Below are 23,172 nucleotides of genomic sequence, written 5' to 3' on the forward strand. Positions count from 1 at the left end.
ACTCCCTGGATTATGGTTTTTTTTTTAAAAAAATTAATTAATTAATTTTTGGCTGAGTAGGCTCTTTGTTGCTGTGAGCAGGCTTTCTCTAGTTGCAGCGAGCGGGGGATACTCTTTGTTGTGGTGCGCGGGCTTCTCACTGCGGTGGCCTCTCTTGTGGCGGAGCAGGGGCTCTAGGTGCACGGGCTTCAGTAGTTGTGGCTTGCGGGCTCCAGAGTGCAGGCTCAGCAGCTGTGGCGCACAGGCCTAGTTGCTCTGTAGCATGTGGGATCTTCCCGGACCAGGGCTCAAACCCGTGTCCCCCGCGTCAGCAGGCGGATTCTCAACCACTGTGCCACCAGGGAAGCCCTGGATTACGTTTTATTATATAAGATCTGTCAGAGCAGGATGGAGGGTCTCCTGCTGGCTTTGAAGACAGATGCTGCCATACTGTGAGACTGCCGTGTGCCTAAGACCTGAGGGTGGCCTCCAGGAGCTGACAGCCAGCGAGAAAAGGGAGACCTCCATCCTACACTGCAGTGAAATGAACGACACCAACAACCTGAAAGAGCCTGGGTGGGAACTGCAGTGTTGGCCGACACCTTGATTTCAGCCTGGTAAGACGTCCCCTGGTCCCCTAGACGGGGAACCAGCTACTTCAGGCCCAAAGTCCCGCCCCACGGAAACTCTGAGACAGTAAGCATGTTTTAAGCTGCTAAGTCTGCGGGAGTATGTTCAGCAGCAATTAATACACGGATGCACAGGGCCAAGGAAACGGGCTCTGTGAGCCATGCAGGAAACACGCGACCACACGATGTGGTGAGGATACCTGATGCTCAGCGATAAGGGCTTTAACTCGGTCGATGTTCTGAGGGATAGGCTCCTGATCCCGTTGAATGAGGGTGGTCTCGGCCCACTGGATCCACGCCAGAAGTTCTTCCAAGAGCTCGGCGTTGGCCACCAGTTCTGACAGGGCGGCTTCGAGGCGCTGCTGGTGCTGCTTGGCCCACGTCAGGACCTGCGAGGGAGGGAACCCGTCGGCTCTCAGCCAGGCACATCCCTCGTTTTCAAAGCCCTTTTTTCTGTGAGCCTAACAATGACTTTTAGGGGAAAGACCACCCAAGCAGTCAAGAGGCTTCACTCTTATTCTGGAGACAGAGCTGGAATAAGAAATCAGCTCCCCTGAAACCAAATGTGGCACGTGGTATTAGACACAGAATTCTCAGGAAGGAGGGAAGAACACACCACGTGTCCACCGGGCGTCATCAAGGAACACATCACAACACCAGCACCATCCTTCCAGGTTTCTGCACATTATCAAGAAAACAGTCACTACTAAAATGCGAACAACTTGATTCTTGTTGAGATATTCACAGTGAGTGAAAGATTCCTTACGTGGGAGTGGGGAAGCTCTGGAGTATTTTACTGCTGTTCACCCATTTTACGGGGCATGTGCGGTCTTCCTCTAAAACTAGTAACTCACCTCCTCAAAGCGAGCCCGGATGATGGTGATCCAGTGTTTGATGGTGGTGATGCAATCAGGATGGCAGACCACCAGGATGACTTCTCCCATGGCCACTGCTGTGTTAACATCCACGCGCTTTTCTTCCACTTTCTTCATGAATTCCTAAACAAACAAGATTTGAAATCAAAACCTTAAACCTAGTCTAGCAGCGCTGTTAGTTTACACTGAGAGAGGTAAACAACTTTAGTGTGTTTTTCGACTCTATGCTGACAGGGAACTCTAAAAGCCTGCATTTAGGCATCTCTGTCATTTTCTTTCCAGTTCTCAGAGGTGGGGGGAAGCGAGGGATTTCACAAAGATGACTTTCTCTGCACAGATGATAAGGACTAGAGAGACACAGGCATGACCCTTTTCCTGATCTCTCTCTCTTTTTATAAATTCCTGCTTGGATTCATTTCCATATGTGTAAATGGTGTTGTCTTGGACACACATAGTGACAGCTACAAAACAATACGACATTTTTGTCGTCGTTGTTGTTGTTGAAGATGAGATAGGAAAAAGATTATGAATACTACTAGAACAGAAGGCAATCGAATGACCATAGCTTTTCTCCTGGACTCAGAGACCAAGTGTCCTTCCTAACAGCCAGAGAGGAAGCTCCTGAAGACACACGTCTGGGAGTTCCACCAGCTCCCAGCCCTGTCTTCCCATCAGAATCACCCCAGTGCCTCAACCCCCTCTTCCCAAACTTCATATATGCACATTACATTACAAATTTCAAAGGCAAATAATCTGTTTTGTTGCCAACACTACAACATTTAAAAAATACCTACAACACAATGCAATGACAAAACCATGATTAAAATCTCTCGGTGGGAAACACCAAAATTAAAAAAGGAAACATTTCCCACCTTGTTAGCACAGTCACACTGAAGCCACAGACACTGTATTATATTCTGCAGCCTGGTGAGCAGTTCTAGGGGCACAAATCAGGGCCTGGAGCTGGTAACATAAGGCAAGTCACACAAGGCGTGTGCAGGTGGGGCGTAAAGGTAGAGCAGCCCGTGTTCTCCTCTATATTAACACCAGCTGTCTGACTTGTTTACAACCAGCATGTGCTACTTTTGTAAGAATGAGTGGATGAGTGGTCTTTAAGGGGTCACAAAACCCACCAATCGTTTCCCTCTCATTGCTGATAGTGAGTAAGCTGGGCCCATTCTGGCTTTGCTCCTTTTCACATGAGGTCTAACGTTTCTAAACAAAAGCTGCTTTCCGTTGCTGGCGTGGCCACCCTCCCCATGTGGGTGGCATGGGTCCCTGCACCCGGGGGATGGATTACCTTATGAGTGTCGATGAGAGACCGCAGGGCCTCTGTGTCATCAGGAAGTGCCCCCCGAAAACGCAGTGTCTGCTCTGCTTCAGAAAGCCACTCCAACAGCATGTGAATTGTGTCCCGAAACTCTTCTGCCTGAAATAAGCAAGCACAAGAGACTGAACCTCTCTCTGCAGCCAAGGTCCTGGACATGGTATGCCAGGGAACGGTCTGGCCTGAACTCAATGGAGTACCACAGGCACTTGAAGGCTCTATCAAAGCCCCACAAAGGTCATCTTTCATCTGTGCAACTTGAAAAACCAACTAAATTCATTATTTCTCTTATATGGATGTGGGTTAAAATCTTGTTGAACATTTAGAATATCAATTTTTGACTTTGTGTTCCTTACAAGACTGGCTGAAACCAATCCTGATAAACAGGCTAGACTGACTCTGCTCAGGCCCACCCCCAGGCGCTGTCTGACCTGCTTCAAGGCCTGCTCAAGCCGGCTCTGTTTGCAGACAGAGAGTTTACACACGGTGTCCCAGCGAGTGCTCAGTTCCTGGAGCTGCCCTTTCACCCAAGTGGTGTCATCTCGACTGTTCTCAATCAGCTCCCGGCCTGATCGCTTTAGGACCTGAACGGTTCCCGTTCGCTTTCCCAGTTCCTTCTGGAAAACCTGGAAAAAAAAACAGGAGAATTAGTTTGTCTTACAAATGTTTTGAATTCAAGAAGTAAAACCACAGAGAAAGTAGTCATTTCCTTCAATTCTCCTTGGTAGGTTCCAATTGTGTGTCTTTTATGCACAGACGGAGGTGGGACCACAAGTAAGAAAGAACCACCACAGGATGTGGCTCTGAATGTGAGAGGCGCGACTTAGCGTAAGCTGCTTAACTGGAGTCCCAGTCTCATCTGTGAAACAGGAATTATGCTGTACTAGCATCTCCAGAATTGGGGGAGTTGTTTTTTTTTTTAATTAATTTTTATAGTTGATTTACAATGTTGTGTTACTTTCTGCTGTACAGCAAAGTGAATCAGTTATACATATACATATATCCACTCTTTTTCAGATTTTTTTTTTCCCATATAGGTCACTACAGGGTATTGAGTAGAGTTCCCTGTGCTATACTGTAGGTTCTTATTAGATATCTATTTTATATATAGTGGTGTGTACATGTCAATTCCAATCTCCCAATTTATCTCTCCCTCCCCCCTTCCCTCTTGGTAAGAGCCCACCTGCTACGCACATAAGAATCTGGTGTAACTTCAAGGTAAAGCTCAACGCTTCGTGCTGAAGCAGGAGGACAGTATGTAGTTCAACGTACAGGTGTAGGTTACACTAAATGCTGGTGTGCACGGAGCTGGCCTGTCAGGTTCAGAAGTAGTTTAAAAAACACTCATTTTCATTTTAAGAATCAGTGGAAATGGATATCTTGAGGGTCTCCTGAATTTATATCCATTTTGACTCAACTGAGAGATATAAACAGGAAACTGGGGGGCGGGGGCCCTCAGTGTGAAGTTTACACACTGGCAAATCTGAATCAAACCAACTTTGGTAAATTCCTTGTGGCTGATGCAGAATCCCTGTAACAGTTTGTTTAAACACACAGAGCAGGGAGCTGCCTCTCTGACAAGCAGAGACACAGGCTCTTTCAGACTTTCTTTCTAGGGGAGCCGTAGAAGGGTACCATGAGCTGAAGGCACACACAGGTGCAGGACCCAACGGCTTTGCCCTCCACGCAGCCCAGATCTCGCCCCTCACCTTGTGGGCATCCATGAGGTTCATGACGAGGTCCAGGTCCCCGTGCACAGGCTGGTCCTCAGCCAGCTGCGGCTCTACCTTGTACAACCAGTCCACCAAGGCCTGCAGAGCGTCCATGAATTGGCCCGAAAACAGCAGGGCCTCCTCCAACTTGTGCTGCCTGAGAAAAGCACACAAACTTCACTGGTTTTAGAGGTTCTTTTATGAATGGCTCACAATTCTGACCACTGAACAGGAATACTGCTTGAACTTTATCTAGAGAGGGACTGCTGTGTTAGAACAGTTAGAAATACCGTAAAAAGTGACTAAGAGATGTTTAGACATTTTAAATTAAACCACTCTCTAAAATGGATTAAGCATAGTGCAGGAGACCAGTGTAGATGCCCTTCTGGCATTTTAGAGTCCAACTGCTATGCACACGGTATGCTATGCACACCCTACAACCCAAGGTCTTTTTATTTACATTACACCACCCCAGTAGAGGGTGGTGGTTCTATTAATCATTTGGAGCCAGGAGTTCAACTCCTAACTCTCCACCAGTTGTGAGACTCTGGCTGTCTCTTTGAACCTCAGTCACTTCATCTGAAAAACGGGGAGTACAAATAACACAGAGGTATCATAATGCTTACATAGCATAGCTGGTACAAGTGGATAAAAGTACAACTTTTAGAACCAAATCTCAGCTCTGCTGCTTAGTAGCTGAGTGAGCATGGGGGAGTTAAGAAATCTCTTTGTGACCATTTCCTCATCTGTAAAATGGGAAGAACAGTACCCACACCTCAGTGGTTGTTGTGAGGGTTAATGAGCCTCAAGGCGGTTAAATGAGATACTACATTGGAGGCTTTGTACAGTGTCTGACACAAGAGACACTCAGTGAGACAGCTACTGGCATTACAAATTTGTGATTTACATGTATTTAGAGTTACAGATCTTCTTTTACTGTTGGCCTGATTTTATAGGCTTCTCTCTTTGTAATACAGTAAGGTTCAAGTTTAAAATATGATAATTTTAATATATTTGATTCAAATTATTTCATAACTCTCACTGAATTAACTGGAGATAGCAAGATGCTACTGTTACTGATACATTAGCTTTATTACCACTTTCTAGAATCCTGTCACTGTCTCCTGGTTACTTTGGGGATAACACACAGATCCACGAAAGGGACATTTCACACTCACCTCTCCACAGACTTGCCACAAACAGTATCCCATTTGTCTCTGACTTCTCCCAGTAAGTTGTCAAGTTTCTGAGTGTCATCAGGAAGCAAAGTCTTTTCTTTCAGTGCCCTGCCTGTTCTAATTGTGGTATCATACACAGGCTGTTTGCCACCAAGAGTTTTCTGGAACTCCTGTTCTCAAAAAGATTAAAAAAAAAAAAAAAAAAACCACGCTAAAAGTCAGATGACATCGAGTTTTCAGGTGGGTAACCAGAAATAGTATGAATGTCACTACTTCTTGAACTAAAATTAACAACAGCTTACCCTGAAGAAATTTATAAGGTTTTGTCTGTGCCACATACAGCAGTGCATGACTATTTCTAAAAGCCCACAGTTTTAGCTGGTTACTCCCACAGTCACTTTGTTTGAACTCTTATTTAAATGAGCAATTGTCTTGGTTCGACACTGTCCAGATACAAAATGGCTCTATGATCTTGGCCGTTCAACATTAACCGATTAGTTTTCTTTTGACTAGTTCTGTGTTTTTATCAAGCTACGATCATCAGTGAACACCAAGCTTAGGACCTAAGAGCAATGAACTGCTGTACCTTATGCTTTGAGAGCTGAAGTTTAATTTTGTCTGGGTCGTTGGATATCTCCAGTTCTGAGTCCAGGTGACTCTCTGCATCTTCTAGCCAGTCAATCAGTTTTTTCCAAGCTTCATGGAACTAAAATTATGTAAGAAATACGTTATAACAGGAATGAATATGCACACTACACAGCACTTTTATGTGAACCAATGCGGAGACTCAAAACATGCAGCCCAAGGTTGTCCAGTAAATTAGTATCTTTCTTTTATAACTTACTTGTTTTGCCCGCTTTCTGGCATCATCCAGCAATCGTCCTCTTTCAATAGATCGCTGGACAACCTTCTCCCATCGAGACTGGACGCTAACCAGCAAATTTTTGATCAGAACAACGTCCTGTTTCTGGCTAAGGAACTTTAACTGATTCCCGGTTTGATCCAGCTCAATGATCTGGTCTCGATGAGCATTTACTTCATTAGCAAACACCTGAGGGGAAAATATTGCTCTTTTTAAACTGGAGGTAAGATCAAGGAGCATCACTTTCAATTGGCGCTTTCAAAGGGAAGGCAGCATCGTAATGCCATTGTTACCTTGTGCTCCTCTATCTGGGAAAGGACGGTGTTTAGAATCAGGCTGGGAGGAGAAGCGATGTTTAAACTCTGCTCTGCTAGAGTGAGCCAGTTGATAAATTCTTGCAGGGAATTCTGGAATTCTGTTGCCAGGTTGAGGGCCTCTTCCAGCTTTGACTAAATTTTAAGTAACACACACACACACAGAGAAAAGTGCCAAATTCAAGAATTATAGTTTTAAGGACAAAGGCGTGAATTGTACACCAAATGAAATGACTTCTAAGAAGGAAGCCTCATTTAATCAACCTCCAAACATGCCCTGTTTGCAAAGAAGGGGACATTTTAGTGCTAGTGTTTGAAACTGAAACAACTGTGCTTGGAAAAGGAAAGAGCACAGTTTGCAGCTAAGTTGCTTTCTCTGCCATTCCCCACTTCCTGAGACATTAAAGAACAGGAATAAAGGCATTCAAGCCATTCAACAAATGTAAGTGAACAGACCCTTTAGTGGTGACAGCTGCAGGATCTGCAACCTACTTTGGGCAAAGTCTCAGTTTCCTTTAATGTCCTTTTTGTGGCATAAAACAACTAAATGAAAAGCACTTGACTGTGAAGATGACGGTCACTGCAGTGCTCTCTATTTGAATATGTTTTCAGAAAATATGGCACTTGAAAATGTCTGAGTCTGAAACTTATGCTTATGCTACAGCAACAAAGGTAATAAAAGCCAGAACATTTCAAACAAAAATGTGACAATTTACATAGATGTAAATTTTTAGTCATTATGATCTAAATCAGAATGACAAAAAAGAGTGGCTCATTCAGGGTGTGTGCTACTCTCCACGAGTACATCCCAGTTCCACAGTCTACAAGCTCCATCCTCAGAGACCTCTACCCCGAACATCTGGGTGATAGCCTCTGACCCTGGCCCGTCCACTAGGCAGGCAAAGTAGAATAATGACAGGTTGTTAAAAATGAATATATGCAAAATATTCACTGCAAGAAACTCCAGAAGTACACTAAAAATGTTCATTGCCGTTAAATGGGCTGTGTATTCTTTCTACTTTCCTCTTGGTATTTTCAGGTTACTTCTGTAACCTAAAAAACACTGTGATGAATGTTATAAAAATGCATAGACCCAGTCTAAACAAGTTCAGTGGACAAAGGAAATCTACCTCAAATCTATCATAGAAATGCTTAGCAATAAATATATTGCAAGTTCCTACATGGCAGGAAATCTTTCCACATCATTTTATCTATATAGTCTTCAACAGGGCTTAAATAATTTTAGCGATCCTGGAATGTAATGTTCTTACAAAATCAGAAATAACTATCATTGACAGCTAGCCTTTGCTCGATCAATTCACCAACTAAAGTTGACCCCTTAACAACATGGGTTTAGGGGTGTCGATCCTCCGAGAAGCTGGAAATCCGTGTGTAACTTTAAAGTCTGCCCTCCACATCCACGGTTCTGAATCCAAAGATGCATCCAACTAGGGATCATGTAGTACTGTAGATATACTTAGTGAAGAAAAAAATCCTGCATACAAGCAGACTTGCGCAGTTCAAACCCATGTTGTTCAAGGGTCAAAACTATATTCCTTGAGGCAACTTGTTCCACTGTGGCAAAACCCTCTAGAAACTACTTGATTTTGAGCCAGAATCTACCTTGGTTTCTTTAATTAGTCTTAGCTCTACATTCAGCAGGAATTATAGACAAGACCCTGTCCAAGAATTAGAACACAGCCATACACTCAGGTCCTCTGCCCACTCTTCATGTAACGAAGTTACCAGACCCCACACTAGAGGGACCCTAGGAAATTAATGCTTCTCTCAAAATGTTCGTTTATATGTGTGAAGATGTGGTTTACTTCCTTCTGCACATTAAAGTTCATGATGACAGAGTTCATGCCTTTATTGTTTTCCACTGTACACCTAGCACAGTGCCCGGTACATACATGCTTAACGACTACTTGTTCAATGGATGTGGCCAATGGATTTGGACATATAGTTTACCGTTTCAGCTGCCCAGCACAGAAACTCTATGCAGAGTGATATTCTAGAACTCTGTACTCATAAAAAACAATGTTTGGGGGCAAATGCCTTGATCTCTGATCACTTTTCGTTTGAGGAGAATTTGATTTTTTGAGGAAGAGTAAGAAGAGGACATACAATTTACTGCTCTTGAGTTTTAGTAACTAGACATCAAATTCCGTGTGAGGAATAATTAGTGATACTCCCTGCATGCTGTTCCCAACCTCCCAACTCCAACAAAACCTATTTTTAAGTCCATCACTGAGCAGTAACAGGCAGTGATGCCTTAACTGGTAGATGCAGAAAAGGAATGCAGTATTATAAGAGCAAGTATCGGCAGAAACTGTCAGCATCAATGCAATTTGACATGGATGGAAAATAGAAATGTAATGGCAGAAAAGATGGCTTGATTTAGCACAAAGCCAGTTCTGAGGATATCAGTTCTGCTAGCTTGCTACAATATAATGAAAAATCTTCCACGGAAACTAGATGATAATTGCATGTAATCATTAAGCAAACTACTCAAACAGTAATCAAACTGAATTTTGTGGTGATACCTTTCTTTCTTCCATCTTACTGCTGACCACATGCCACTTCTGTTCCAAGAGTGCTACGCTCTGTTCTGTCTTTGAGCCAGATCCAGAATCATCACGGCTGAGAAGCATGAGCCTGCCCTTGTCAAGCAGTTGATTGTAAGTCTCTTCCTTGGCTTTGAGCTGGGAATAGAGTTCCTATAAGGGCAAGAAAGATATCAGTAATGCCAATTCCCTGAAAGACACCCACACAGATTTACAAGCACAGTTTGGAAAAGCCAAGGAAGGTCTCATTTTGATTAAAATCCTTTCTTTTGGATTCAATTCAACTGCTGAACAATTAGGAAATGAAACCCACCATTCTTCCTTAATATAAAAATAATTTTGTCACCAACAGAATTTTTAAGGATCAGAGATCACAAAAATAGCCCCCAATAATTTATTTCTCCTTTTCCTGAGGGATATGCCTAGAAATTATGTTGCCCCTTGTTCTCAGACACTTTCTGCAAATACTGTCAGCTTCTATTGGATTTCCCTAAATCCCCCCTCAAGTAGGTTTTTCCTTCAATTTTTTGGCTGCTCCATGCGGCATGCGGGATCTTAGTTTCCCAACCAGGGATCGAACACTCGGACTCTGTAGTGGAAGCACAAAGTCTTAACCACTGGACCGCCAGGGAAGTCCCAGCAGTCTTTTTCTTAAATACAACCATATCTGTGTCACTATTTGTCTTGATGCTCTCACCTTCACATCAATATTCTTGTGCCAGTCAATCTGATTAACTCAAAATCTGCCAGCTCCCCAGGGCATTTCTGGTTCACTCTTTCCTGTCGCTGCCTATCGCAGGGTGTTAAAAGCCTGTACCTAAGCAGCAATCCCCAAGTACTATATTGTCAGTAAAAATGCACTACTTTGTAGACTCCCAACTACATATATCTCTGTGAATTCGGAAAGGAGATACTGAAAATGGGATGCTTATGCTCAGTTTCAAGAAATCTGTTACCATATGTGTATCAAGCTGCTCCCTAGCCGTTTCAGGAAGTCCTCCTGTGGGCTTCGATGCAGAAAGTTGGGTCTCCATTCTAGTCAGTTCCAAGAGGAAATCTTCAATTTCACTATGGAAACCCTGCGCCTTTTGAGAAAAGACATTAGCAAGGTCAGTAGTCAATTCTAGTTTCAAAAGTAAACTTTCTAAATGACCACATGAGGAATCTCTTTGAGGGAGGAATTTTAGGCTGCTCTCATGCAGGGCTGTTCTCTTGCTGGATGATTATGGGGCCAGTGTATTTACCTATTTTCAGAATTGAGCAGAATCCTTCAGACCTCACTGTAACAGAGACGCCTGATATAACCTGATGAACTGACTGACTAAGGTACTGTTGAATATGGATATGGAGGGACCTGACTTGATCCAAAAAATAACTAAATCTGTGAACAAGGTTCGTTACAGCAAAGATCTACTAACTTTGAATAGTAGATAGAGGGACTGGACCACAAACTAATCCAAAAAGAATGACCCAATTAAAGGTTGTTCTTTCCAGACAAGTCCAGCACAGAACTGACCCTCAAGGCAGAGGGGGTTCTACCCCAAACTGCTTTTCTTTTGTCGACTTAGATGGACTTCCTTCTGAACGCTGTCATGTGCACAGCCCCACCCACCTAACCTGGACAGTGCATGTACCTGCTGCAGCGTCGACTGAAGCTGCTGCTCCCTCTCCTCTGTTTTTTGTAACACTGACTCCCAGCACTGGTTCATGGTTTCTAAACGGCTCCTTAAGCTGCTGGCATCATCTCCAGCGCTAGATTCAAGAAGCTCATTGCCAGCTTTGTTGACTGTTTCCACTGTGGCTTGATGGGCCAGAACATCATTTTTTAGAACCTAAAAAATGTTGAACAACATAATTTACCTCTCTAGGTGTCATTAAGCCTGGCTCTCTAAGGTACACACAACATCAAAAGGTACAGAAACATCAAAAAGCTTCTGATGGCAATATCTGGTCTCAAACCAATAGGCTTAGAGATGAAAAATGAAAATACTTACGTGGTGCTTTGCGAGCTCAACTTCAATGACTTTTGGGTCTCCACTTATTGGTCTCTGAGCATCTAGCAACTCTTCAGTGTGAGTCAACCAACTCATTAGCTCCTCTAAGGCATGCTGGAACTGGCCAAGGGCCAAGAGAGCACCTTCTAGCTTATGCTACTCAGAAAATGATTTAAAGGGAACGTTTGTTAGGAAATTAGAAAACAGTAGATAGTAGTCCACTTTATGTACTCTACCATTTGCCTTACCTGTCTGTGAGCAATTTTCTCACCCAGGTTCTCCCAGAGGTGTTTAAGTTCCGTCATTGGTTCTCGTATAATGTCTCTGTCCGTTTCATCAGTAGCTTTCTTTAACATCAGTTCACCCTGGTGATTGAGCTTCTCCATCTCAATTTGCTGTTGGTAAACTTCCACTTTGAACTCCTGTCAAAGACATAGTGAATGTTAACATCAAACCAAGTCTTTAAAAATGAAAAAGAAGCAACCCTTCTTCAAAAACCCTTCCCAGGTACAAACCTTCATTTCATTTAACTGATCTTTAACAGTGTTGAGGTCAGTGCCGACAGGGGGCATTGTGCAGAGTTTAATCACAGTGTTATCTAGCCAGTCAAACATAGCCTAAAATAAACATACAAATAAAGTCAAAAAACAAAACCATGAGGACTTGGGAGACAATTAGCATGATCTCTGCTAATACAAGCAGAGATAAATCAAAGTATCAATACTTTGTGCTGTTTGTGCTCTGAGGTTGGGGGCAGAAACAAGGGATAATGATCTTTATTTCAGTAATATGGGGACTTAAGGATGAAGCCAACATGACTGGAATAATGTCCAAAATAAACTACTATTTCTTATGGCCAGCTAGCAAGCCCACAATGTGCTGAAGCTACCGTGCTGTGCTGTGCTTTGAGATAACCTGGGTTGGGACCTCTAGCAAGCAATGCCTTTGACAGCAAGGCCAGCTTTACTCTACAGCCACTGTGAGGATAGATAATATGATGAAAAACACGGCAAGAAGACCAGAAATTTGGATGTCAGAGCTTTCCTTGCTACAAGTGGGAAACTTTGGCTAGAAATAAAGAAATAGCCTGTCTTTGGTTCGAGAATGTTGCAGTCCTGTGAAGATGACCGACTCACGCTGGACTCAGAATATGACAGAAACCACGGGGGGCTTCCCTGGTGGCGCAGTGGTTGGGAGTCTGCCTGCTGATGCAGGGGGTGCGGGTTCATGCCCCAGTTTGGGAAGATCCCACGTGCCGCGGAGCGGCTGGGCCCGTGAGCCATGGCCCCTGGGCCTGCGTGTACGGAGCCTGTGGTCCGCGACGGGAGAGGCTGCGGCAGTGAGAGGCCCGCGTACCGCAAAAAGGAAAAAAAAAAAAAAGAAAAAGAGAGACCACGGAACCTGTGTTTCCGTGGTGGTCACCTCGTGGCCTCTCACCTGAAGAGTGTCCTGATACTGCACAGCGGCTTGCATGGCATCCTCAAGCTTTTCCAGTCTCTCTCTCCATGTTTTGTTTAAGTTCTCCCAGGCATTATTCATCTAGGGTAAAAACAGTGGATCAGACTCTCCAATTAATCCCACTCTTAGTTTGAGTCCAGTAACGTTTTGTCTGAACCCCTTGTCCACTTCTCCACACCTCATCAATGCTCTTCTTCACTTCCGGCTTCTCAGTTTCTCCACAGGCAAAAATCAAATCTGCTCCAAGGATTCGAATAAACTCCAATTCCTCATGCAGACCATCTGTCTCTTCCTTAATAGTCTACATGTAAATGAACAGAACATAAGCCAAAACAGAAAGCAGAAGAGAACTTCCCAAACTCTGCAAATGTAATTTATACCCCCATCGACAGCAGACGTTGAACAGAACGGTCAATTTCATTAAAGTCTTCCAGTGTTCTTAATATTTCACTCATCTAAATAGTGAAGCGTCAGAGTCTGGTTATTTTTCTTATATATACATCAAATATACTTTTATATATGAACAATAAATACATAAAACAGTCTGAGAAAGGTGCAATGAGCTTCAATAATTTACCAAAGGTCCAAGGAGATTATAATCTACAACCAGAAGTCTATTACAGAGAAGAAAATTAACTAGGATAAAATAATAGAGTACAAAAGTCACATATCTAAGAGCTGGGAGATGAGCATAATAGGAATGCTAGGCTATATAATCTCAAAGAAAGTCAGTTCTGTGCCAGATCCTAAAACATGGTTCATGGACTGGCAATGACAGGGGTGGGGAGGTGGAAATGGCTGAAGTAAAAGAAAGATATGAGTGATAAGAGAGAGAATATAGAACAGCAAGACAGTCTTGCCTTGGGCTAAATGGACAAAATGAGGTGAGAAATGCATTTAATAAAAACTAGGATCCCCAAAAAGGCTAGAAAAAGGTGTGTGGAGGTAACAATTGTTATTTCTGGATGATGAGTCCAGAATTTATTTTTTCTACTTTCTATTTTTCTACAGTAAATAAATTTACTCGAGAAATAAGTACACCAAAGAGAAGACTAAATTCAGAAATGAAAGCAAAACTGGATTTTTAAAGCACATGCTACTAATATGAATTAAGTTTAAAATTGATGACAGAATTACTTTTGTGTGATGGATCTGCTCTATATCATGACCAGTGGAGGTTGTATGTACCTATACAAAGTGGCAAAACTTGTACATTAAAAAAAGAAAAATCTATAATGAGCAGGCATTTTTTTTCTAGTGTAAAGACATACTATTAAGCTTAAAAACAAAAAAAACTTTTAAGGCACTCAGCCTGGCTAAGCAGTTAACACAACATAGTTGGATACAGTGCTTCCCCATAGGACAAACACATGAGAGAAGGGGTTTTGTTTCTTACCTCGGCGGCTTCAACCTGTTGTTTGATAATGGATGGGTCAATGCCAGGGCTTTCCAAGTCATGGACGATGTCCTGGGTGTCTTTGATGGTGGTGAGGAGAGCTGCCATGTCATACCAGAACTTCTCTGCTAGTTCAAGGACATCAAGGAATTTAATTTCTCGCTCTTCAGCCCGAGCTTTGATGTCCTCCCAGAAGAATACCATTTGATCCAATTTGTCCTGGATTTCTGAGGGGTACAGAAGAGTGAACAGGCCTTTTCTAAGGACTTAAAATCGGCCTCATCAGGTATTAGATCTAATCCTATTTTCACTGAAATTATCCTTAAAAGGCTCTAAAAATGTATAACTGAAGGATAGTTTTCTATCTTAGCTTTATTATTAATTATTTCTATATTCTCATTTATCACTTACGTTGGTCTCCCACATAAAGAGATCACAGAGGTAATCTGGAAATGAGTTATCATCTACTATAAAAGTACTGCTAAGATACTTATAAAGGGGCTGAAATGAGAACTCTGTTTCCAGTCTTCTGTGTTGAACCTGCTATGTTTCCCATGGAAAGTGTTATAAAAGGTAGTTATGTTCTACCCACTACTGGTACTGCAGTTTCCTCGTATTAGGGGGTAAAGGAGCATTTGTTTCCTGGTCTGGGAATCTAACTACCAATTGTAACCTTATTTCAATGGGGAGATGTGTTCTGAATTCTAAATGGCTTCGTGGAATACTCATTACTTGGGAACTGCCTTTGCATTCAATGAAATACATCTGGTGGGATGCTGGAGGTAACCACAGCCTAGAATTTATTCTATCGACTTTTTAAAAATGATTAGATTAATCAAGCACCTTTTGCAGCCAGATCCTTGTCAGCTCCCTGAGATCGCCCAATGAGCTCTTCTCCACGGCGCTTCAGGGCCTCAAAGGAAGGCTGCAGTTTTTCCAGCTCCACAGTGGCACTCTTGTTGTCACTGATGCACTCTCTGATCTTGTCTACTTCAGCAGGGATCAGTGGTGGCATACGCAGGCGAGAGGAAAGATTCTCCAGAGTCTCCAACATGGGCTCAATTTTATCATGGAACTAAACAAATATTGGACCATTAGCCGTCACAGCAGTACTTCGTCACACTTCTGGGGTAAATGTTAGGGATTAAGGCCAGTGTATAAATCTACTACTGTTTAGGATAAAACCTATGCTCAGCCTAGCCCCATGGCTGTCAAGTGTTGGGTTTGTCTAAAAAACTGTTTTGGGCATAGTACCCCAGAGCTGGCCCATCAGAAAAAGTAAATGTTTGAGAATCAAAAAGCTATTACTTACTATACGAAAAATCAACTCAAATCCTTAATGCTGCCACAATACTTCCCCAATTCCAACTAACGTGATGAAAAAGGGACAAGACTATGAAACCAGTGAGAGTCAGTGTGTCAACATCTCAGATGACAGTTGCATGCAACAGAGTAGACCAAGAAGTTAGATGCCCTCCACCAACTGTATAAATGGATGGGGAACTCAATATGCTACATGACTTGGAGTTTAAAAGTATCATGGCATGCAGTTTGACAACCCACCAGTGTAATAGTAAGAAACTAAAATGTCGGCATGATGAAAGATAATTAGGGAAGGCCAAATCTAACCTTATTCCGAGAGAACTACTGCCCTTTCCACTTTTCTGGTACTTTGAACAACATATCTATAATTGTAAAATTTTAATTTGTAATATGAAGCAGAGAGGGGACAAAAGGGAGCAAAACAGACAAGTCTGCCCCCTAAAGCCAACTCTGGATTCATTAATTAGAATAACGCTTACCAACTGTTAAATGTCCTATAGGAAATAACATGGTAAACAAACAAAATCCCTTCCCATCACTCCCTCACTTCTAGGTTCTGCCCTAAATGAAACTGGCATAATAAACTGCGTTAATAAAATTCATTCCACTAAAGTTAAGGGAAGTTTCCTTATAAATAATCCTCTCAATTCTCAGCTTCATAAGAACACCCTAATCCCAAGGGGGTGGGTACCTTACCTCTGTAATCTGTAATGGTGGGCGCAGTCAACACAACAATGAAATGTGACGATGTGGGGAAGACAGGAGCAGGCAGCAACAACACAAAGTAACACATTCCACAATGTGAGTGAGAGATGGGACGGAAGGTGGGGGGGGAAAAACTTGAGTAAGTACAAATATTAACCAAGAATATTGACCAAACATAGGAATAAATTACCCAGACATAACAGTAATATATTAGTTGGAAAGTATGTAGTTACATGCTTTAAACTCCACTGCTGGTGGTTTGTTTCTCCTTGACTCTACCTTCTCCCTAGTCAAGCGTCTTTCTCTGAACTAGGAGCTAGCTGGTGGCCTCGTGAATAGGAAAACGAATGTGCTGTCTAAATCTCGAAAGCCACAGGCCCAATAGGAATCTGACTTCTTGAGGCATTTGTTGCTTCAAGATGAATTTACCCAAAATCATCCCTGCTAAAGGATTATCACAATACAAAATTTTCAAGGAAACCATCAACAGGCAATATATACCAGCCAAGATGCATTTCACCCTTCTTATAGTTGTCAGTATAACCAATGCTCCCTGGAATAAAAATGCAGACAGGCAAAGGCTCCCAGTCTCCTGATAATGTATCACCAGCATACTAGTCCGGACATTCCTGAGCACAGGGGCATACTGATACAGAGCCTCTTGCTTAGACTAAAGGACAGTTGAAGGTTATATGAGTTTAAGGCACACACATACCTGAGCTGACTGGGAAATAGCCTCGTCCAGAGCCAGGGCCCGCTGGCGCACCTCCTCTTTAATTTGGGCATACGTATTTTCTGCTTTCTGGTATTTTTCTTGCACCATTTCCCCCTCTTCAGGGTTTAACTCCTTTAGTTGAGGGCCTATCTTTAGCAGCTTATCGATATGAGGTTTGTGTTCAGCAATGGATTCCCTTAGTTGCTATGCAAAGAAATATGGATTAAAATAAAATGAGCCTTCTTATACCAGTTTGTTTGTTTAAATACTTTGATCAGAGCTCATACCAAATGAACAAACTGAGTTAGTAAAACCCAGCAAGTCCCAACATCTCACCGTTTATGGAGAGAATAAAATCTAAGTCTTGGACTCTGACTCTAAATCTCTTCAGTTTCAAAAGCCAGTTCACATGTTCCGCCACCCAGGAAACTTCCCAGAAATCGACTCTCACTCTCACCCTCCAATACAAATGTATTCCACTGTCTTCTGTACTTGTAAATACTTCTCTGTACTCCACTGTAGTTTGCATGATTTAATGTCCGTCTCCCTGCCCAGACTGGGAGACACTAAGCAGGACCAGCTACAAACAGCAACATTTCTGGTAATCCAACCGCTCCTTGACTATACTGCTGGCTACTTCCAGTTTACATCCTTCCTCTTACAGGAATACAGAGATGGCAATAAACATGAGTCATACACCACAAATAAAATAAACATTAAAAAACTGTCTTTAATGGTAACAGCATCAGTTGAAGTGTCTACAAATTTCCCTTTCATCTCAACTCTAGGCAGCAAACGCTTTCTGATACTCCTGAGTGAAGGCTCTCACTCCAGCTAGGGCCTAACCACAAGGAAAGGGCCACCCAACCACAACCAAGTAACACCCCACTGTCACTGGGAAGATTTTAAACTCCCTTGATTTTTACGTGGTGCTTTGTTTACTTCTGCAATACCCAGGTTCCTGACATCTCCATGATCTTTTTTTTTTTTTTTGCGGTACGCGGGCCTCTCACTGCTGTGGCCTCTCCCGTTGCGGAGCTCAGGCTCCGGATGCGCAGGCTCAGTGGCCATGGCTCACAGGCCCAGCCGCTCGGCGGCATGTGGGATCTTCCCGGACCGGGGCATGAACCCGTGTCCCCTGCATCGGCAGGCAGGCTCTCAACCACTGTGCCACCAGGGAAGCCCCATAATCTTATTCTTTAACTGATTCATATTAAAGGACAAAGGAAATAATTCAGATATGTATTTTTACTGTGCAAAAAAAATTCTAACTGGTTAAGAATTAATTTCATAACATTTACTTATACTCAGTAGGTACTAATAAATAGGCTGTTTTTGAATAAATTGTAAAGCCCATTTTCAGTTCTGTGATTAAATGAAACTCGGCATGCTCCTTACCCTCATTTCCTCTTGTTGCTGCCTGAGCTGCTCATGATCAATAGCCGGAGGAGGTAACTGTGCTATTAGCGTCCGAGTTTCCTCAATCCAGGGGCTGAGCTCCTCATATGTTTCCCAAAACTGGTTCACCAAGACCTGTGCCCGTTCTAGGCGGGCGTAACGCTCTGAATTGAGCAGACTAATGGCTTCGTACTGTTGTATTAGAGACTCTGTCTTTTCCTGTGAACAACAAAAAAAAGTAAGCATTATTATCATGATGAACCCTTCTTTAAAGTAAATATATATAGGTGTGTATATATATACACTAAAAAGTTTAAAGGAATACACACTAAAATGCTAAAAAATATGGATTAATCTAGTAAGATTACAAGTGATTTTTATTTTCTTTATACTCAACTGAATTTTTCTATCATACATATACATAATTTTGTAATTTTTAAACTATGAAAGTAGTTTCACAAACAGTAAAATGGCACAAGCACAACACACCAAAATTAACCTTTTAGTGAATACCTTTTACAACTTCAGATACAGCACTATTGTAATAGGCCAGTTTGACTGAATCTCTCAGGGGCTAAGATGGGTATTTGCTCATCAAGTTTCATTTGTCTTTTTCCCTCTGATAAAAGTCTCCACAAACCTGGCATTTACGCTTTATATGTTTAGGATGAGCAGCTCAATTTATGAAGACTTCTAAGGAAACAGTGGTTACCCATACCCTTTATAAAAAACAAAACTGGTGTACAAATGGACTCTGTTGGTCAATTCTTTTAGAAATGGGTAATGATTTTTTAGAAGGACCTGAAGCAGGAATTAATATCTGCACACGGTTCTGAAAAACGTATCTACCTGGAAAGGTAACTCAAAGATAACTCATTAGGGACTGAGGGTGAGTAGCAATGCCTCTGTTATAAAGAAGATGGATTTGCAGTGTATTTCACATTATACAGTACGGCTGTTTAGACAGCTGCGAACACAGGGTTAGGAGCCTCAATGCCCCAGAACATCAAGCTGGACTTAAGTTATCACTACCAGTAACAGAGGGAAAAGAAAACTTCTTAAACTATCATTTCACAATTGTACTTCTAATTCACCATGATCAAGATAAGAACAATATGGTGAATAAATGAATGTAGTTTACCTGTAATATAGCTTTTTGCTCCTCCCCACATGTGCCAAAGATTTCACCACGATGACTGAATAGTTCGTCCATGGAATCTTTGTGTCGAATGATGTCAATGGAGAAAGCCTTTGAAAAGTAAACTATTGTTAAGTCAAGAAATATAAGAAGCCCGCGCCTGTGTTAGTGAAAAGTTAGACATACCCTATGAAAAATTCTTTGCTTTAAAAAAGCCACACCAAAAACTGTTCTTATAAAGTTTGACACTTTGCCTATCCACACAACTTCAATGCTTATCTTTTAGTAGCTTACAAGAATATCTTCCCTCCTGAAAACCAGGAAGAAAATTGCTAACTACTCTTTCCTGGATTAATGGGCCTATTTCTACCCTTTTCACAAAGCAAAAAATCTCTTCCTCATCCTAACCAAGTATTTATATAATTAGTCTCTACCCACCATCATGACACTGACTCATTCTACCTTACCTGGGATAGTCAGAAACTCTCTGCTAGTCACTCTTAAAAGACTGATGATTCTGCTAGCTCAGGACACAGTGAATACGTCACTTACCTTCTGTACCTGCAGCTGAGCTGTGGTCTGGTCCTGTTCCAAGCGGACTGGACCCAGCGCCATCAGTTTCCGTTTTGTTTCAGCAACCCAAGCTAGCTCTGCATCAGCAGCTTGCTCATACTAACAGACACATTGAAGAAAAATGGACATATTACAGCCAACGTCCTCCTTCTGAGAATTCTAATTTATTCAACATAGAAAGGCCTAGATTTTCAGTAATACAGTTTACATCTCACAAAGTAAAGCCAAAATTGGTGAGAATTTCATAAAATCACAAATCAAGATGCAGACAATTTAGAGTTGATTATACTTCAACAAATATGAGTTGATCTTATTTCAACTTCTTTAGAAAGACGTTACAGAACCCAGTGAGTGGTTCTACAGCTAGAAACAACCATGGAAACCAAGACTCTTCAAAAGAAATACACTTTCTAATGAGAGTACTTTTTTGAGGCTGTGCTCTTTTTCTGCCAATCCTCTTTCCTACCCATGCTCTAAACAGTAGCAGTCATGTGTTTAAATACAAACTAACATGGCGGCAGACGGCTGAGTCAAGTTAACTTGAAGTACTTGCTCAGCTGAAGAACCCTAAGGCCCCAGAAGAACACCAAACCTTTAAATGGAATGCAATAACGTATGCAATGCCATCAACAAACACAAAACCTAGGAACATGTTCTATGTGACCATTGTTTAATGAGGTCCCTCAATCTTTTACCTCTTCCTCGTCAACGTTGCCAAATTACACTAATACTTAAAGGAAAGTGAGTTCCCAAGCGTGATAAATTTCACACTGAAATATCTGGCCAGGATGAGAGATATTAATTAAGACATAACAGGAATGCACTTGGCATCAGAGCAAACTTCTCTGTGGTTCAGAAAGCATTTGCTTATCACTATGAACTCAAGGAGTCATGTTATATTAATTTATTTTTCGCACCATGGCACATTAATAGGTGCATATCCAGCTACAAAGAAAAGCAAATAACTTTTCCCAGAAAGTAGGAAGGAAAAAGGATCGAGGGAAATATGACACCTGTGTTTACTTGGGAGGGTTCTATTTTGGATGGCTCTGCTATTTTGGTTAGCATATTTGATAGTAATTATAGTTCTTGGTTCTGTCCCCTTTTCCATCTAATGCTAAAACTGCTGATTATGTCAAACTAAGATTGTGATGCACTTGGACCTTTCGGATCTACATATTATCTACCCCCATCACCACCTGCCTCTTAGCAGGGCAGTAGCAAGGAAAGGGCTCACACACTCTCTTCTCCAAGCTCTTTTCTGCTCAAAGCGGTCAAGTATTTTTGGTCAAACCTAGATCCATCCTCACTTACCTTTACCTAATCAGTTCCCACCACTGAAATGATTCGTTGCATCAGATTTAGCTTGATCTCATTTATTCCTATTCCTGAGCCCGTACTTATGTGGGTCATAGTTTTGTACTTCACACTGCCTAAAATATTAACGCAGAGGTGTTTATAAAGATTACCTGTTGTGATCTCTGAATAGCAGCATCGATTTCATCCACCCTTTGTCCAACAGTGTCACTGACCAGCTTGTACTGCTCATTGGCATCAGACACAAGTTTATCCAGCCCTTCTCTGGCTCTCCAGGGCACCAGCTCTAAGAGAGCACGGCTCACCTCATTCACTGTGTCCAACACCAGCCTGTGCTCCATGACCTCCTTCTTTAGCTCCTAAAGAGGGAAAAAAGTTTTCAGGCCATCCCTTGCTAAATTAAGCACATTAGCAGCTGTGCTGGGTGGAAAGTGCTCTCTCTACCACACATCCCAGCAGGGTTCTGACCTCTTTCCTTCACTTATTTTTTTTCTTGTCTCAGATTTTTCAATCACTCCACAGCCTGACTTTAGGCTTAGCCGCTTAGAACTGTCTGCAAGACTTCTCGAGCCAGACTGTCTCTGGGTAACATGGATGGTGCTTTTTGCTTTTTTTCTCCTTATTTCAGTAGAAATGATAAATAATGCTTTAATCATAGGTATTTACCTCAACAAGTACCTACACAGTATTTCTGCACATCTAGAACTGCACTAGATCCTGCAGGAGAATCAAACATAACCATGAAGTACTCTTTTAGAGAATGAACTATGACAGTAAATTCTAAAATGTTGCATATAAAGCAAGCTTCTTACGGTTTTTTAACAGTTTTTTAAAACATTAATTTTATTTATTTATTTTTGGCTGCGTTGGGTCTTCATTGCTGTGCGCAGGCTTTCTCTAGTTGCAGCGAGCGGGGGCTACTCTTTGTTGTAGTGTGCGGGCTTCTCACTGCGGTGGCTTCTCTTGTTGCAGAGCACGGGCTCTAGGTGCGCGAGCTTCAGTAGTTGTGGCTTGCAGGCTCAGTAGTTGTGGGCTTAGCTGCTCCACGGCATGTGGGATCTTCTTGGACCGGGGCTCGAACCCGTGTCTCCTGCATTGGTAGGTGGATTCTTAACCACTGCGCCATCAGGGAAGCCCTTCCTAGGGTTTTGAGAGTCAATCTTTTCTTCAGACCATAACAAGTGCTCTTATATAGGTCTGTATATCAAATTTTATTTTCCAAGAATAAACAAAAAATGAGGCAGGCAGAAATTTTTGGTTTACACTTAAGGTATAGATAGTTTGTATTAAACACAAGAATTTGAACTTAAGTATTCTAAGAGGAAAAATTTTTTCCCTTTACAGTGTGAAATGACAGCTCACCTTCTGCCTTTGCTGAAACTGGGGTATTTGCTCCCCTGTGGGAGACTGTCCTCCACTGGCTGCCAGCTCCTCCTCCACTCCCCTCAGCCACCAGGTCAGTTCCTCATGCGTGGACTGGAACTTGGCGGCCAGCTGCCGAGCTTGCTCTAAGGTTCTGAGGGCCTTGGAGCTAGTGAGTGTTATGTCTGCATAGCGAGTCTTTATGCCATCCAGTTTCTCCTGGATAAGCAATACCTCTTCACCTGTGGGAGACAGCACACAATTATTCACATTTAATAGGATATGAGGGAGCCCTCTTAAACCCCCTTTCTTCAAATCAGAGCTCAACTTTTATAGATGCTCTCTCCCTA

At 42.3% G+C, this 23,172-nt stretch overlaps 1 protein-coding gene across 18 annotated transcripts in view; it reads right to left on the reverse strand.

Moving 5' to 3' along the window:
* The window catches only part of MACF1 (microtubule actin crosslinking factor 1), a 342,346-nt gene that overhangs the window by 24,520 nt on the left and 294,654 nt on the right, over nucleotides 1–23,172 (reverse strand). For 17 of the 18 annotated variants that reach the window (XM_029231096.1, XM_029231102.1, XM_029231098.1 and 14 more), the window contains 26 exons: nucleotides 22,823–23,064; nucleotides 21,613–21,819; nucleotides 20,123–20,242; nucleotides 19,574–19,681; nucleotides 18,433–18,651; nucleotides 17,035–17,238; nucleotides 16,311–16,319; nucleotides 15,135–15,366; nucleotides 14,292–14,518; nucleotides 13,074–13,196; nucleotides 12,875–12,976; nucleotides 11,953–12,054; nucleotides 11,686–11,859; nucleotides 11,438–11,593; nucleotides 11,078–11,275; nucleotides 10,400–10,528; nucleotides 9,423–9,596; nucleotides 6,856–7,011; nucleotides 6,545–6,751; nucleotides 6,287–6,406; nucleotides 5,701–5,870; nucleotides 4,520–4,679; nucleotides 3,242–3,436; nucleotides 2,784–2,912; nucleotides 1,463–1,606; nucleotides 809–997 (listed from right to left, as the gene is read on the reverse strand). In XM_029231096.1, the coding sequence (XP_029086929.1) occupies nucleotides 809–997; nucleotides 1,463–1,606; nucleotides 2,784–2,912; nucleotides 3,242–3,436; nucleotides 4,520–4,679; nucleotides 5,701–5,870; nucleotides 6,287–6,406; nucleotides 6,545–6,751; nucleotides 6,856–7,011; nucleotides 9,423–9,596; nucleotides 10,400–10,528; nucleotides 11,078–11,275; nucleotides 11,438–11,593; nucleotides 11,686–11,859; nucleotides 11,953–12,054; nucleotides 12,875–12,976; nucleotides 13,074–13,196; nucleotides 14,292–14,518; nucleotides 15,135–15,366; nucleotides 16,311–16,319; nucleotides 17,035–17,238; nucleotides 18,433–18,651; nucleotides 19,574–19,681; nucleotides 20,123–20,242; nucleotides 21,613–21,819; nucleotides 22,823–23,064 (4,196 nt within the window). The remainder of the gene's footprint in view (nucleotides 1–808; nucleotides 998–1,462; nucleotides 1,607–2,783; nucleotides 2,913–3,241; nucleotides 3,437–4,519; nucleotides 4,680–5,700; nucleotides 5,871–6,286; nucleotides 6,407–6,544; nucleotides 6,752–6,855; nucleotides 7,012–9,422; nucleotides 9,597–10,399; nucleotides 10,529–11,077; nucleotides 11,276–11,437; nucleotides 11,594–11,685; nucleotides 11,860–11,952; nucleotides 12,055–12,874; nucleotides 12,977–13,073; nucleotides 13,197–14,291; nucleotides 14,519–15,134; nucleotides 15,367–16,310; nucleotides 16,320–17,034; nucleotides 17,239–18,432; nucleotides 18,652–19,573; nucleotides 19,682–20,122; nucleotides 20,243–21,612; nucleotides 21,820–22,822; nucleotides 23,065–23,172) is intronic. The other variant, XM_029231097.1, reaches the window with a different exon arrangement.

This window comes from Monodon monoceros, unplaced genomic scaffold (genome assembly GCF_005190385.1).
Source record: "Monodon monoceros isolate NGI ecotype Baffin Bay Population unplaced genomic scaffold, NGI_Narwhal_1 Super_Scaffold_18, whole genome shotgun sequence".
NCBI lineage: Eukaryota > Metazoa > Chordata > Mammalia > Artiodactyla > Monodontidae > Monodon > Monodon monoceros.